Source organism: Eretmochelys imbricata, chromosome 6, assembly GCF_965152235.1.
Source record: "Eretmochelys imbricata isolate rEreImb1 chromosome 6, rEreImb1.hap1, whole genome shotgun sequence".
Classification (NCBI taxonomy): Eukaryota; Metazoa; Chordata; order Testudines; family Cheloniidae; genus Eretmochelys; species Eretmochelys imbricata.
The window spans coordinates 83,104,969-83,121,947 of NC_135577.1; the positions used below are offsets into that span (position 1 = coordinate 83,104,969).

The window sequence follows — 16,979 nt, forward strand, 5'->3', positions numbered from 1 at the left end:
AGGTGTTGTGCAATAGCAATTCTGGGTGTGGGTCAGAGTGTGAAAACCTGTTCTGTGTATTCAAAAGCCCAATTCATTTTGGTCAAACTTCTAGAAACCCTTTTCTCTTTGTATTTTGGGAGAGTGACGGTCCATTCTAGATGTTTCAGCCTGATGGAAAGGCTTCTTGTGCTGTTTCTAGATTCCTCATAAACTGATTAAAGTGGCTTTGATTCTTTCATTGAGGTTAGATATGTGGATAGCCCATTCGGGGTATTTTGCAGTGCTGAGTCTCCAGGTAGTTCCAGGTTATGGAAAGCCCATTAAGTACTGGAAACTCCTCTCTGAGTATTTCATACAAAAGAGATGTTTTAGTAGCAGTGAATTCTCTGCCCCAAAACGGCAGAAATCAGAAAGACAATGGCAGTTTTCTGATTTTTTTCTGTTCCTTAATTCCTGGGCAAGGTCTGATCAACTGCTATTTTGTTTGTGAACCTGAAAAACAGGCGCTTTTGTGAAATGTCCAATGTAATATAAACTATTCAGATCTGTTCCAGCTTCATTCAAAAATATTCTTATGAAAATATGTTATGTACAATGGTCACATGTATTACTGGTGAGATGTGTGCACTACTGGAAAATCCTGACAGGACAGCAGTCTTAGGGAGATTATCCCAGTCTCTCCATATTCAGTCAACTTGTTTTTTGAATGTTCATCACAAATTGTGAATTAATTAGGAGATTATTTGCAATGAAAGTTTAATTTTAATAATGGCAACCACCTGAGGCTCTCTATGCTCTTGTCGGACTTCTGAGATTTCCTCCCATTATTGCTCAATATATTTGTCTAACCTCTTCTGTCACAGCCATCATCCTGTAGTTCAAAATTGATGGGGCTCCAAGACAGTGTCAGTCAATGCCACAACTTATGGAAAGTGGCGAGCCAATGACATGACCCATTTTGTCCTGCAAAAGAGGAAGTGCAAAATACCAATTAGTATTTTTCTTTCAAATTGTTCTCCGGTTGTCCTACAGCACTGACTTTAATTGCATAGGTTGGCTTTCTTGGCTTGGCAACGGAGGGGTGATCTTCATCATGTACAACCAACGACATTCCCTGGACCCTCAGGACTATCTCACCTTCAATCTTGCTGTCTCAGATGCAGGCATTTCCCTCTTCGGCTATTCAAGGGGCATTCTAGAGCTGTTTAATGTTCTTAGAGATGATGGCTTTCTAATCACTTCAGTATGGACATGCAAGGTAACTGCATTATTTACAATTCCAGATTCTTAATCTTTTTCTGAATACTTAGACCCTAACTTAGTAACAGGAGAATGTACAGATTCCTGTGACATTGGGTTTGTTTTAGTCTTTCTCCTGGATTTTTCCCCTGCAAAAAAAAAAGTAATCGTTTTCAATTGCTGTCCTTAAGTTGTTTCTGTGCATGCAAGATCAAACACAGCCTAGAATTGAAAGTGTGAATAAATATTAAAGAGAACTCTTTCAAAATACTTAGTAGTAACATATTCAATATTAATAAATGTCATGTTTTTTTGTGTTCTCTACCTTTGAGATATGCCCTTTATACCAAGAGTTTGGATTTTTTTTTCTTCTTCTCTCCACTCTTTCCTTGTCAGGTGGATGGATTTATAATACTCTTTTTTGGTCTAATCAGTATTAATACCCTGACAGCCATCAGTGTCATCAGATACATTAAAGGATGCCAGCTCCACCAAGGTATGTCTGCTTTCTTTGCCAAACATCAAATCACTACCTCAAAGGTATTTTATTAAATGTGTTGACAATATTATACACTTGAAATCTTTAAAATCAAGCCAAAGAATTAGATTGAAAATATACAAACAATTGTCTTTTTTACTTTACTAAAACTCATGTTTCCAGTATAATTAGAGGTGCACTTGTGAATACAATACTAAGCTTTGTTCTTTTACGAAAATCTAAATATTTGTCCCACTCCCAAAAAACACTTTTTATAGGACCTATGGTAGCAACTGATATATTAAGGTCGCCTAACACTTCCCATTAAAAAAAAATTTCAAACCACTTTTAAGAGCTCTTGTGCCTCTGTTTTGAAACAGGAATCCGAAATTTGCCAGGCAGATAGTTCTGGCGTCAGAGACTTCTTGCTGTGTCTATGAAAACCTGTTCAAATTTGGCCAAGTTATAAGCTGTTTAAAAATCTTCATTTACCTAAGATTAATACAATTTATTGTAGGCTTGCTGCTGAAATCTCTGAACATTCCCTACACTACACTTCCCCCCCCAGTGGTATTGAGCATGCTCCCCAGTGACTCCCTGAATCATTCTGAAGCAGCTCCCCTGAGCTGAATCTCCAGATGGGGGACACACAATATTCCTTCAACCCTTGCAACCCTGAGCTGGGAGTCACCATCCCATGAGTTCTTGACTCACCTCTTCTACTGACCAGTGTTACTAATTCTGTGTCCTTCAGAATCCTTATTTATTGAGCAAGGTCTTCTACTCCAGTGCAAGGTTATAGAAGCTGTCAATAAAAACAATCCAGGTCTCTAATATATCATATACAAGTCTTATCAAGTTTGCTGCATGGCTTATCAGACAGTGTGCAGTATGCTTGGTGTCTGTAAAATGGGGCTACTCGTTCAGTCCATTGTGTGTTGTTTTGTCCTCCTAGTGGCTTGTCCACATAGGACACCAGCCTACTCATGTTGCCATCTATTGTAGATAGTCTTTTAGCTCAAGTGGTAGAGGTCTGAACAGCAGTGCTGCTAGGTCCAGAGTTCAAATTGTGCTGTTCTGTGGTTGCGACGAAGAGATCCTATGACAGAGTATGTCAAGTGCATAACAGAATGTTCTTTTAAAAACTTGGGAAATTATATATATATATTTTTGTATATTGAAAGACTGTTGTTAGAGTTGCAAAGTCAAACATTGTAAAGTTAGAATATTACTACCTTCATAACATAGTTTAAACATAGGGCTTTTGGGTATGTAATTATATTGCACTATACCTGTGCATGATGTTTTACAAATGCAGAATACAATGTGGAGTTTGATTCTAATCCCATTGACGTTAGTGTAAGCTATGAGTTAATAAATGTATTGATTTCAGTCCAGTTTATAGCAGCGTGAAATCAGAATCTGAACCCCTAGTCTCTGCTCCTGAGAGTGTACAGGCTAATTTGGAGAGTGTGATGGTTCTCAGGGTACCCAGAATTGAGAGTCACCTTGTTACTCCCTGCCTCTAGCAAAAGGGAGTCTGTCTTGTGGTAGCTGGGTCTCCGCTCTCTGATGCTGCCAGCCCTTCAGACACTCAAGCATTCTCCTCTGGCCTAATACCATCCCTTTCTTCGCCTTACAGGTTAACAATAGGTGCACCCTCTGACATTCTGTACTTTGGGGGAGCACCCTGTAACCCCCATGTTCCTCATTTATATATGATTGTGATCTTGCATATAAAGCAGGCTGTGTGAGGTATCAGGGAAAAGGTTATGATCTGCTGAAAATGATTTTTCTATCCATATATGTATATTGTTAATGCATATGAAGTTATGAGAATCGTGTTGCATGGCGGTCACTAAAATATGCTGTAAGTTGGGGAGTCCGCCAGATATTAGTTCCCCAGAGGCAACAGCAAGGAAAGTAACCAGTGCCTGGGCGGGGTATCAAACAACTCATCAAGGGCCATTGTCCAGCCAGGGAGCTATAATTCAATGACTCATCTGCATGAGGCCACACCAGGGGAATTGCTCAACCTTGCCTAGAGACTCTCTAATGCCTACCAGGCATTCCTGGACTTGTGTGTTCCCCAAGCACATGAAACTGGGGGTATAAAACCAAACAGAGCAGGCCCATGCTTCACCTTTCTCCTGCCCCCACCCATGCTGCAAGCAACAAGTCACTAGAAGACTTAAGCAGAGGAGACTGGCCCAGGTTTCAAGGGTGAAATCTGCATACTATGAACTGCAATATCAAGTGGGGTGAGAAAAACTGCTTAAGCTAGATCTTGGCCAGTCTAATAGGGTGGAGAGTTTAGACTGCATGCTTATAATTTATTTTATTTTGGTAACTAACTCTGACTTTTTGCCTATCACTTAAAATCTATCTTTTTGTAGTCAATAAATTTGTTTTACTGTTTATCTTTACCAGTGAGTTTGTATGAAGTGTGTAGCAAAACTGCTCAGGTTTACAAAGGCTTGTGTATGTCCACTTTCCATTGACGAAGTGGTGAACCAATTAATAAATTTGCAGTGCTCATCTTGAGCAGTGCAAGATGGTATATTCCTGGGGTACAGTGCTGGGAGCTGGGGGGATCTGGCTGATGCCTTTCCCTGTGTGATTCATGAGTGGGTCTGGGAGCATTCATGCAATATAGCTGGGTATGGGGCTCCACGTGTGGTTGTGCTAAGTGATAACAGCACCTGGGGAGGGTCACTAGCAAGACATTGTCAGAGACAGCCCAGGCCGGAGAGAGTTCAGGGGGGCACAGCAGTGCCACAGTCCCAGACTGCACCCCGGGGATCCCGTCACGCACCCCAATCCCTGAATCCCTTTGAATCATTCCCCTGTGATATCCAGCCTCTGTAGCCCACATACTGGTATGGTAAAAGATAGGAATAATATTGCAGAAACACAAGAAACCTATAGTACCAGGTCTATAAGAGATTAGCGTAAGCACTTAGCATAACAGAAAGGCCCAATAGCCATAGTAGAAGTACACTGTTTAATAGAATTAGCATAAATACATAAGCCAGCAGTGTCCTTAAGTCACAAGATGGTGTAAGATACTATTTTGCTTGTTTTGCAATATTCAAAAGTGCTGAAACTAAGCATAAAGTTACTGATTGATAACTGCAAGAAGTCAGTCAGTACCAGTTCGGGGTATTTTTGGAGGGAAAAACATCAACAGATGTTCAACCATAGGTAACCATAGTGACCAACTGACATATGCTAATAAGCTTAAATGAATGAATATACTAACCTATAGGATAAGACAGCACAACATTATGAGGGTGAGGAAGTTGTGATATGGTAAAAGAGGGAGGAACCTCTCATGTATATGCATGATGAACATCAAGATCTATAAAACATCCAGTTATGGGTTAGGCCACTGGAATTGACCGTTGACTCAGACTGGGATTTGTCTCAACCTTTCGAGTCCTCCCCAAGGATAGAGTGAGTATGCATATGTGATGGTGCTGGGCATTATTACATTCCTGTATCACTTCACCTTATTTGTTTGGACTGTTTTACTTAAAGACTAGTTATAGTAATTATAAACATTTTACAATTTCAAAAGGCCTTCCCTGAGTTTGGGTGTTGTGGCCATTGCCGTACACACAGGGGCTTCCAACTAAAATGTAATTCAAATAATACTGGGCCCGATCTTGTGAAAAGAACCTATCAAACCTCAAAGTGTTAATTGGGGTTTATAAGTAATCGATATAACAATACATAATCAATATATCAGACAACACCCTGAGACTGGCTACTCACAGAAATTCCAGATACCGTCTATCCAGAGCTGCTGTGTACTCCAGTTTTATCTTTAGCCACAACTTCTCTAAACTAAACTGCACTTGTGAGCACTTACAATAAAACAAATGTTTTAAAACAAAGGATTATTTAAGAAAGAATAAAGATTTAACTAGAAATGAGAGAAAGATGGAAACAACTGATGACAACACAAAACAAAATCATAAAATGTGAACTTGGATCTACACTGATCAATAGTTACCTTGTCTATGTAATAAAATAGGTTTTCCTGAAAAAGCTCAGTCTTTTGCAGAGCTGGCTGGGTTAACAAGAAGCAGGGCCCAAACATCAGGAAAGCAACACAAGGTTCATAAAACCTCCAAAAAATGGATCCAGAGTGCTTCTCCCTTCTCTGTGCTATACTGAAAACAGTCTTTACTTTCTAATTACAGCCAAGGCAAAACTCTGTCTGTTGTAACATTCCTTTTTCACCTCAAGGAGGCTTCATTTGTTTGGTGGTGCCTATGATGGTTTTCCATTGATAGTTTTGGGAGGGAGCAAAGCTGGTCAGTTGAGTCTTGCATTAGCTCACCACCTAATTAGGGTGGAGTGACAACTCCCTCTTGCTTACATGGGCCATCCCCTAGGCCAGGGGTGGGCAAACTTTTTGGCCCTAGGGCCACATCTGGGAATAGAAATTGTATGGCAGGCCATGAATGCTCACAAAATTGGGGTTGGGGAAGGGGGTGAAGGCTCTGGTTGGGGGTGTGGGCTCTGGGCTGGGGCCAGAAATGAGGAGTTCAGGGTGCGGGAGGGGCCTCCAGCTGGGGAGGAGGGGGGGTGGAGGTGAGGGCGCCAGCTGGGGGTGCAACTGGAGATGAAGAGTTTGGGATGTATGAGGGTGCTCCAGGTTGGGACTGAGGGGTTCAGAGGGCAGGAGCAGGATCAGGGCTGGGGCAGGGGTGCAGGCTTCAGCTGGGATTGCGGGCGCTGGGGATGAGGGGTTTGGGCTGCAGGAGGAGGATCAGGGCTGGGATTGAGGGGGTCAGAGGGCAGGAGGAGGATGAGGGGTGCAGGCTCCAGGCAGCGCTTACCTCCAGCAGCTCCTGAAAGCAGTAGCATGTCCCTTCTCTGGCTCCTATGCAGAAGTGCAGCCAAGTGGCTCTGCACACTGCCCCATCCGCAGGCACCACTCCTGCAGCTCCCATTGGCTGCAGTTCCTGGCAAATGGGAGCTGTGGGGTTGGCACTTGGGACGGAGGCAGAGTGCAGAGCGGAGTCTCCTGGCTGCCCCTATGCATAAGATCTGGGGCGGGGGGGGCGCATGCTGTTGCTTCCAGGAGCTGAATGGAGCTGCCCCCAGCCCTGCTCCCTTGCTGGAGCTGGGCCATGCCACTGCTTCCGAGAGCTGTGTGGAGTAGCCCCTGACCCTGCTCTCCAGAAGGAGTGCCAGAGTGAGGCAAGCCCCAGACCCCACTCCCCAGCAGGAGCTCAGGGTTGGATTAAAATGGCTGGCAGGCCGGATCCAGCCTGCAGGCCGTAGTTTGCCTACCCCTACCCTAGGCACATCAACTCCTGGTCATAAATTTCTACTCCAAGTCCATAAAGCATACTTTCAACGTAAACCCATTATTCCTTCGATGTTAGCTATACACACATCTTGAAAAGATTTGAGTCTTGACAAATAATGAGCTTTCTGTAGACACCTCATATGACATCCCTTATGGATAAATACCCTGCAAGATATGTGTTTGTCGGGTCTGAGGTGAGACCTGTTCACAAAGAACAGAGGACCCATTGCCAAGGTGCCTCTCTGTCACACAGGGTTACCATGGAAAGCACACAAGACAACAGATGGAGACATAAAACTAGGAGAAAGATGTAAAGCTTTTAGGGAAAGATGTGAGGGAGGAACATTACACGATCATCCATTACCAAAGGAAGTAATGAAGAAGAGGACTCATTCTTTCAAATAGAGTCAAGCAGTTTTCTGATACTTTCCTGCCAGAGTTAGGAGCCTGAGTTCGTCCTCATCATCACCACAAGAAGGTTCCTGTTCAATATATGATAAAGACAGTATGTCCTTCATTTTCAAAAGAAAAGGGTCCCCAAGTAGTCAATGATACTGATAACACCTGGAAATGAAGCCAAATCTCTCTTTTGTCAAGCAAGTTCCCAGAAAATTTCTCCTAAATGCTATGCTGGCATGAGTTAAAATTCGCTGGTTGCTACCAGCCAACCTCACCACCTAACAAGTATACCAGATTTAAATATATCAAAAGGTACTGTTGCCCAGTGGGCTAATTTGCCTTTGTCATATTCACTGCTACTGTAGCCAGTGGGCAAGCTTGTCTTTATTATATTTACTGTTTTACATTATATTTAGCAGTAATGCAAGAAACTTACAGGCCTGTATCCTGTAAGACAATAACTTCAGCAAGTTAACATAAGGCTTGAGGCCTATGAACTTTGGACAGATAAACGGCCTAACAAAAAACCCCAGATATTTGGGGAGCCAAAAACAGAGTTTAAGGAGAAGTTCTGACTATAGGTACATGAGATACATCTAAGGGTAGCCTGCTTACTTCCCTATATATCTTTTCTTATAACTTCCTTATTTTCTTATGGGTTTGATTATTTGTTTTATTATAATAGATTTACAGGTTTACATTAGAGTATATTTTAACACAAGGAACCTGCAGGCCACATGCTGTATGTTGAGCTAAGGCAAAGTTAGCATACATATGTTTGGGATCTTTCACCTAGATACATGGTAATGAGCTAAAGCATAAGGTCCATGTGTGGCTGCAACCTTTAACATAGAAGATGCGTTAAAGCAGGTTGGCACAGGGGCTTTCCTAAGTGCATGCCCTTTTAAACTTAACAGGTACCTCACATCTTGGAACTTGGAAAGAACCGAAATAACCAATTAGGACAAAAATAACAAACGTGATACCTAATCACAAAAGGGCCATGGTAACAAACTGACGTATATGATAATAAGTTGAGATCATTGATATACTAACCTATAGGAAAAAGACACTCCAACATTAGTAAGGTAAGGGCATACAAATAAGGAAAAGGGAGAAAATCCTCTCTTGAATATGCATCAAACATAGCAGTGCTAGTGTAACATATAAAAGCGGCATCCCAGCCTAGGGCGGTAGGAGAGAGAGATGTAGTTCTTGGGAGGTGCCAGAATGACGGGTATGGGTGATGGTGATGTGGAAGATGATGGCTACATTTCAGGTTGTGCTACAAGAGATGGTGTGAGTATATGGGTGTGCAGGTGTATATTCTGTAGTATATCTATCTACCTTACTGACTTGGGGTATTTGTGCTAAATGTATTAATAAACTACATTTGTAAATATAAAAGAGTTCCTATAGTGTGAGTGTTACAACTGTGCACATCAGGGTTCCCAACTATCTCGGGGGAAGAACCTGGCAACCCTTTCAAAGTGATAACTGGGGATTCTTAAGTAATCAATATAATTAACACATATTCTACAGATCAGGCAACAGTATTTAGAAGTAAATCTTTGCAAGTTCAGTCAGAAAATTCCTTTTTACTTATTTATTTGTAAAGCAAAGGAAACAAATATTTGTAAATGTTTATTGTAAATGTACCCCCACATTAAGCCCTCTTTATACTGTCAAAGCAATGTAGAGGGGCTTCAGTGTAAATGGGAATATGGACCTAAATTTCCTCTAAACTGAGAGGCCGTGTGGCCGTGCAGCAGGATATAAGAGCCACACAAGTGCACAGTGGGGAGAGGTGTCTCTCCCCCAGCCCTTGCTGGAACTGCCATGGTTGGGGAGAGGTGCCTCTTCCCCGGCCCCGCCGGAACTGTTGCGGCCTCTCTCCCTGCTGCAGCTTTGGGGCAGCCTGCACCCCAAACCCCTCATCCCCAGCCCCACCCCAGAGCCCACACTCCCACCCCTCTGCATCCCAAACCTCTTCCCTCCCATCTTGAGCCCCCTCCCACACTCCAAACCCCTCAGCCCCACTCCTGCCACACATCACCTCCATATTGGTGCACATAACAAAATTCATTCTGTACACAGATGTAAAAAATTAGAGGGAACATTGATCTGAACTATTGTATTTACAAAAAAGGCGGTAACAGTATTTCATTAATGGAACTGCTCTTTTTCATATAATCTATTAAGTGAAGAAATATTTCCTTCAGCTCTTAACATTTGTTAGATTGCACAATTCAATATACCTATTTTCTTACAACATTAATTTTTTTAAACATTTTCTCTTCTAAAATTCAGGTGTAGCTGCAAACAGTCTTTTTTGTTAATCTATTTTGGAGATCAAATTTGTTATCTTTATCTTTTACTTACAGCTCACAAAATTGATAGAAAAAATATTACATTAACCATGATTGTGATATGGGCAACTGCTCTTTTCTGGGCCAGTGCACCACTTCTAGGGTGGGGTAGCTATACAGGTGAGTGTTCATTTCTACAGAATTACCTATATGGAGAAAAATCTTATCCAGCATCTGTGTCCATCAAAAACAGTAGTAATCATTGTGCAATTCTGCAGAATATTACTGGACAGTGTGAGAGTGAGTAACCTAGATAATACTGAAACCAACAGTTACTTTATTTCCTGCATGCCACATTCCTTTGATAGTTGAGTAATGTGATTGATGAATGGCAAAACAAGGAATTAATATACATTTCTGTACATAATATTCTATACATAAAGACAGAAGTGTCTGAATCTCATTTGCAAGAAGTCCCCTCTAGAACACTCTGGTAGTTTAAACTTAATTTATGCTCACTTTAAGGCCTTGTTACACTGTTAGAATGGAGTAAATACAGCCTTCACGTAAATGAGAATTTTGTTTTACAAACAATTTGTCAATTGTAGAAAATAACATTTTCTGTACATCTTAAATGGGGAATCAATTTTGTTTTAAATAGGTGATATAGAAGTGATGAGAAATGCAGATTTTTCTTGTATAAACCTCTCTAAAGACTTTGTAAAGTGCACATCAGTTAATACAATCCATAACTGTTTCGGATAAGGGGATTTGTTCATACTTAATCTGTTCAATTTTTCCAGACCACAAATATGGAACATGTGAAATAGACTGGATCAAGGCAACATTTTCTGTTGTCTATAAGTCCTATGTGATTGGAGTCTTTATATTTGGCTTCTTTATTCCTGTCTCCATCATGGTTTTCTGTTACGTGTCCATAATAAAGACTGTTAAATCAAGTCACAAGACCACAAGAGGTAAAAAAATTAGCCAAAGGCAGCGGCTCATGAAACGAAATATTACACAGGTAATGGACAATTCTTTGCCTACAATATAGCAGGTTATATACATATATGTAATTTAACTCTTAGAACAATGCTAGATTTGAGAGAAAAGAAAATGAAAATCCCTTTAGTTATCCCTGGAACAGGCACACCACCGATATTGCAAAATTTCCCCCATGTTTCCTTACCAACGTACCCTAAGCATTTTAGAGATGAGAGGACAGTTTGGTCTCATTGCTCATTCCATCTTCAGCCATCCTCCTGAGCCTGCCAATAAGGATATTAATAAGCACCAGTTGTGATGTGGAGTCCTGTCTGTGACCTGAATTGAAACCCACCACCTTATTTCATCTAGACTATTGAACACCCCTGGTCCCCACTGAGTCAGGTCAGTTTTGAACTGGTGACCTAGAGGAAAGGTGGCTTATTACTAAACCCGCTAACCCATCTGATCCCTTACATTTGTAATGTTTGTAAATGACACAAATGAAATAAGGTCTTCCTTACCTTATATATTAAAAAATAAATACACTTGGACTGAGTTTGAGATGGAAATAGAAGAAAGATTTGTTGAAAATCTCTGGGTAAGGATAAAAGGGGTAAAAATCGAGGGTGATGTCATGGTAGGGGTCTACTACAGTCCACCTCACCAGGAAGAAGAGGTGGATGATGCTTTTTTAAAACAACGAACAAAATCATCCCAAGCACAGGACTTGGCAGTGATGGGGGACTTCAACTATCCAGATTTCTGTTGGGGAAGTAATACAGCAAGGCACAAATTATCCAACACGTACTTGGATTGTATTGGAGACAATATTTTATTTCAGAAGGTGGAACTACTAGGGCAGAGGCTGTTTTAGATTTGATTTTAACAAATAGGGAGGAACTAGTTGAGAATTTAAAAGTGCAAGGCAACTTAGGTGAAACTGATCATGGAATGGTAGACTTTGTGATTCGAAGGAATGGCAGGAGAGAAAACAGCACAATAAAGATAATGGATTTCAATAAGGCAGACTTAAGCAAACTCAATGAGTTGGTAGGTAAGATCCCATCGAAAACAAGTCAGAGGGGGGAAAAGTTCAAGAGCGCTGGCAGTTTTTCAAAGACATTATTAGGGGCACAAGAGCAGACTATGCCACTGCATAGGAAAGATAAGAAGTATGGCAAGAGACCACTTTGGCTTAATCAGGAAATCTTCAATTATCTGAAACTCAAAAAGTGTCCTACAAAAAGTGGAAACTAGGTCAAATTACAAAGGATGAATATAAACAAATAACAGAGGTATGTAGGGTCAAAATTAGAAAGGCTAAAGCACAAAACGAGATTAAACTATCTAGAGATATAAAGGGTAGCAAGAAAACATTCTACAAACACACTAGAAGCAAGAAGATGACCAAGGACAGGTAGGCCCATTACTAAATGAAGGGGGGGAAACAATAACAGAAAATAGGGAAATGGCAGACGTGCTAAATGACGTTTTTATATCAGTTTTTCACCAAAAATGTTAGTGGTAATTGGACATTTACCATAGGGAATGCCAGTGAAAATGAGGTAAGATCAGAAGCTAAAATAGGGAAAGAACAAGTTAAAAATTACTTAGACCAGATAGATGTCTTAAAGTCACTATGGCCTGATTAAATACATCCTAGAATACTCAAGGAGCTGATTGAGGAGATATCTGAGCCATTAGCAATTATCTTCGAAAAGTCATGGAAGACGGGAGACATTCCAGAAGACTGGAAAAGGGCAAATATAGTGCCAATCTATAAAGAGGGAAATAAGGACAACCCGGAGAATTATAGGCCAGTCAGCTTAACTTCAGTACCTGGAAAGATAATGGAGCAAATAATTAAGCAATCAATTTGCAAACACCTAGAAGATAATAATATAAGTAACAGCATGGATTTGTCAAGAACAAATCATTCAGACTAACCTAATTGCTTTCTTTGACAGTGTAATATGCCTTGTGGATAGGGAGGAAGCAGTAGATGTGGTATATTTTGACTTTACTAAGACTTTTGATACTCTCTCACATGGCCGCCTCATAAATAAACTATGGAAATACAACCTAGATGAAGCTACTATAAGATGGCTGCATAACGATTGGGAAACCATTCCCAAGAGTAGTTATCAGTAGTTCCCAGTCAAGCTGGAAGGGCATATCCAGTGGGGTACGTCAGAGATCGGTCCTGGGTCCAGTTCTGTTCAATAACTTCATCAATGTTTTACGTAATAGCATAGAGAGGACACTTATAAAGTTTGCAGACGATACTAAGCTGGGAAGGGTTGCAAGTGCTTTGGAGGATAGGATTAAAATTCAAAATGATCTGGAGAAACTGGAGAAATGGTCTGAAGTAAATAGGATGAAATTACATAAGGACAAATGCAAAGTACTCCACTTAGGAAGGAATAATCATTGCACACATACAAAATGAAAAATGACTGTCTAGGAAGGAGTACTGCAGAAAGGGTTCTAGGGGTCATAATAGATCACAAGCAAAAAAAGCAAACATCATTCTGGGCCATATTAGCAGGAGTGTTGTAAGCAAGGCATGAGATGTAATTCTTTCACTCTACTTTGCACTGGTTAGGTCTGAACTGGAGTATTGTGTCTAGTTCTGGGTGCCCATTTCAGGAAAGATGTGGACAAATTAGAGAAAGTCTGGAGAAGAGCAACAAAAATTATTAAAGATTTAGGAAACAAGACCTATGAGGAAAGATACAAAAAACTGGGTTTGTTTAATCTGGAAAAGAGAAGACTGAGAGGAGACATAACAGTTTTCAAGTACATAAAAGGTGGTTACAAGTAGGAGGGAGAAAAATTGTTCTTCTTAACTTCTGAGGATAGAACAAGAAGCGATGGGCTTAAATTGCAGCAAGGGGATTTAGGTTGGACATTAGGAAAAACTTCCTAACTGTATTCAGCCTAAATTTTCCTTCACTAAAGTGTGATACCATTATTCCTATTGTTTGGACCCTTCAACAACCCTATCCATAGTAAACCCCTTGAACTATGAGCTATCATGGTCTTAATGTTCTTCAAATACTTTTAAATGATTATATTCCTCTCCCTCCTCTATCCTGAATCATAATTTTAACCAAACTACAGTAAGCACATTAAGGGTATCGGAGCTAAGATAGCTTTGATCCAGCTTGCTCAAATGACAGGAGCAGTGAAGCCATGGGAGCATGGATAACAACATGGACTAGATGACTGAGTACCTCCCCAAAGTCCTGGGTGGGGCTATACAGCCCGTGCTTCTGCAGTTTCGCTGCTGCTATTTGAGCTAGCTAGATCAAAGCTAGCTTGGGTATAGCTACGTGTGCTGCACTCCCATCTCGGACGTCTGCATAGCCATACCCTGAAATGTAGGGAACAATCCTTTAACTGCATGAGGATAAACTCGATGGTTTAATGTGTCTCTAATCTCTGATTCCCCATATGAAGGACAGCCATTATCTCTTCTTTTGATCTATACCATAATTAAGGCTGCGAGTTTGTCAAGGAAGTCACAGCCGGTGTGGCTCGTGCCGGGGCTCCCTGAGCAGTTCGGGCAGCCCCCTGGGCCAGTCGTACCTGCCACTGCTGGGGCAGTCTCAGATCACCGCCCCTCTCCCCCAGCAGCAAGAGGAGTTTGGGTGGGGGGGCTGGAGGTTGGGGTGTGGGAGGGGCAGCTCTTACCTTGAGGGGGCTCCCCGGAAGCGGCAACATGTCCTTTCCTCAGCTCCTAGTTCCACATACTGCCTCTGCCCACAGGTACTGCCCCCCACAGCTCCCATTGGCCGTTGTTCCTGGCCAATGGGAGTTGCAGGGCTGGCAGTGCGCGGCACGGAGCGAGGAACTTAGGGAGGGACATGTCACTGCTTCCAAGAAGCCGGGTAGGGAGCCTACCAACCCCCGCCCCCACCCCCGTAGCACCAGCATGGGTCCCGGATGGCTCGCACCTGCAGTGCCCCCAGGACCACCCCTTTGAACACTTGCGGTGCCCCCCAGACCACCCCTGCAATGCCTGTAACCCCCGTGCACCTACGGCACCCCCCCCAGCACTTGGGGCACCCCCCAGGCCATCCCCCAAGCATGCACAGTCGTCCCCCCAACCCAGTCCCCATGAGCACTGCCAATTTAGTCAGGGGTATAGTACAAGTTGTGGACAGGTCACATGAATTTTTCTTTACTGCCTGTGACCTGTCCATGACTTTTACTAAAAATACCCGTGACTAAAATGTAGCCTTAACTATGATCTATTCTTTTCTTAAGATACTACACAGAGTGTTTCCAATAGGAAATAGGAACCAGCCAGATAGTCCAGCGTGTAGTTGCAGCTATAGAAGCAGACAAAGCAGGGATAGTTGCACTGGTTGGAGGGATTAAAATGGGGTTCCTCCCTTCTCCCAGCACCACCTTGGACCCAGAACTGTTCAAGGGAGATCTCGCACATGCTCTGTGGGCACCAGGATCCAGCTGGTGCCTCCCTGACTCCAGGTGACCTTGAGGAAAAAGTGCAGTGGAACCAGCCAAAGACTCCAATGGATAGGAGCAGAAGCAGCCAAAGCGGGGACTTCTGGTCATTCAGAGTCATTTCTGGTTTAAATTAGACTTTTCAATGTTTTTTGTACTTGATTAAAGATTTTCTCTCCTCTTATAACCACCATATTGCATGTTAATGTATCTCCTGAAACATTCCTTAAATGACAGCAAAATTTGCTGGCCGTACAACATTACTGGCAACAACAAAAGGTCTCCACTGTAAAATTTTGGTTTCCAGTCCTATAGGATAAATCATTTTGATTATGAAATATAGTACATTTAAACAAAATAGCTTGTACATTTGAGTATTCACATTGGCCTACCAAAATCAATGTACTTTATAAGAGTGTCAACGGTGTTCTATCTAACTGATGCATACAGTGCAAATTATTCTGATGGAAGCTTTTCCTTATTCACTGGAGTTAAAACTTAAATTGTCCTCCTTTTCCAAACCCATTTTCCAGCCATCAGAATATGAATGAATGACCAAAATTATAGTCCCAGTGTGTTTGAAGGAGACCCAGACTCTCTTCCATAGCTTCTTAATTGATTCTATTTAGCTGCGAGAAAGTGAGGAAGACTTTTCCTTTAATTTTGGTAGATAATGGCTAGAGCTTTGTGAAAATGACTCTTGGGTGAGTAGCTCTTTTAGTAGTTACAAAATGCAGATGCTCTTCCAAAAGCTGAAGTAGTTCTAGAATCGTGACATTAGAAATGTGGTGTTTACAGTTTTGATGATCTCATGTTATTTTTCCTTCTCAGGTGTCATTTGTAATTTGTTTTGCCTTTTTCCTGGCATGGTCTCCTTATGCAGTAATCTCTATGTGGTCAGCATGTGGGTTTCAAGTGCCAGCACTCACCAATGTCCTAGCCAGCCTTTTTGCCAAATCTGCCAGTTTTTACAACCCACTCATCTACATGGGAATGAGCTCTAAATTCCGTAAGGACGTCAGAAACCTTTTCCAGTGTCTCAACCGAGACAAGGATTCAGCCCTACAAATGCCAGTACAGATGTTCAATCAAAGAAATGAGGCAGCTATCCTCCTAAAACCACAGAGAGAGTTTGTGTCCAAAGTTCCTGAGGCTGAAACACCAGGCTTAGACATGGATTCAGTGCCCAGAGACAATCCAAACCCTGCATTTTGTTCTCCTGTTTCTAATCAACTTACCACTTTTGGAGTAAAAACAATTCAAAGGAAACAAAGTGGATCTGGCTGATTTTGATCTGGAGAAGGTGAAATAAGGACTATTTTTTTTCTCTGAAGATTAGATTGCCACAGCAAACAACCATTGTCTCTTGTCCTCATCAGTCTGCTAATATTTCACAGATGTTTACAAATGTTCTCATGTACAATTTCCCAATGACTATAAAAAGCATAGCAAAACTTAGAATTGGTTCATGGAGATTAGTTTTTGCCTATTTTCTCTTTTTAAAATTAAATTAGCACATTACTAAAATGAAGGTATTTGTTTATTTCTGACAAATTGTGCATATCAATGTATGCGTCCTGTACATGGACCCAACTCTATTTCTATTTTACTCTATTTCCCTATGTGGCTTGATTACATACTGGTCCAAAATCCAGGCTCTTATTGTACACAGTCTAAGGCTTTGTATACGCTTACCAGGGGTTCAACGTGCAGCGATCAATGCATCAATGGTCGATTTAGCAGGTCTAGTGAAGACCCGCTAAATTTACCACAGATCACTCTC

At 41.6% G+C, this 16,979-nt stretch overlaps 1 protein-coding gene across 1 annotated transcript; it reads left to right on the plus strand.

Annotated features, from left to right (window-relative positions):
* The first annotated feature begins 1,075 nt into the window (after positions 1 to 1,075).
* Positions 1,076 to 16,483, plus strand: LOC144266846 (opsin-5-like). Its single transcript, XM_077820383.1, has 5 exons — positions 1,076 to 1,240; positions 1,618 to 1,717; positions 9,809 to 9,913; positions 10,537 to 10,760; positions 16,028 to 16,483. The coding sequence occupies exons 1-5, from the start codon at positions 1,076 to 1,078 to the stop codon at positions 16,481 to 16,483; spliced, it is 1,050 nt and encodes a 349-aa protein (XP_077676509.1).
* The last annotated feature ends 496 nt before the right edge of the window (positions 16,484 to 16,979 follow it).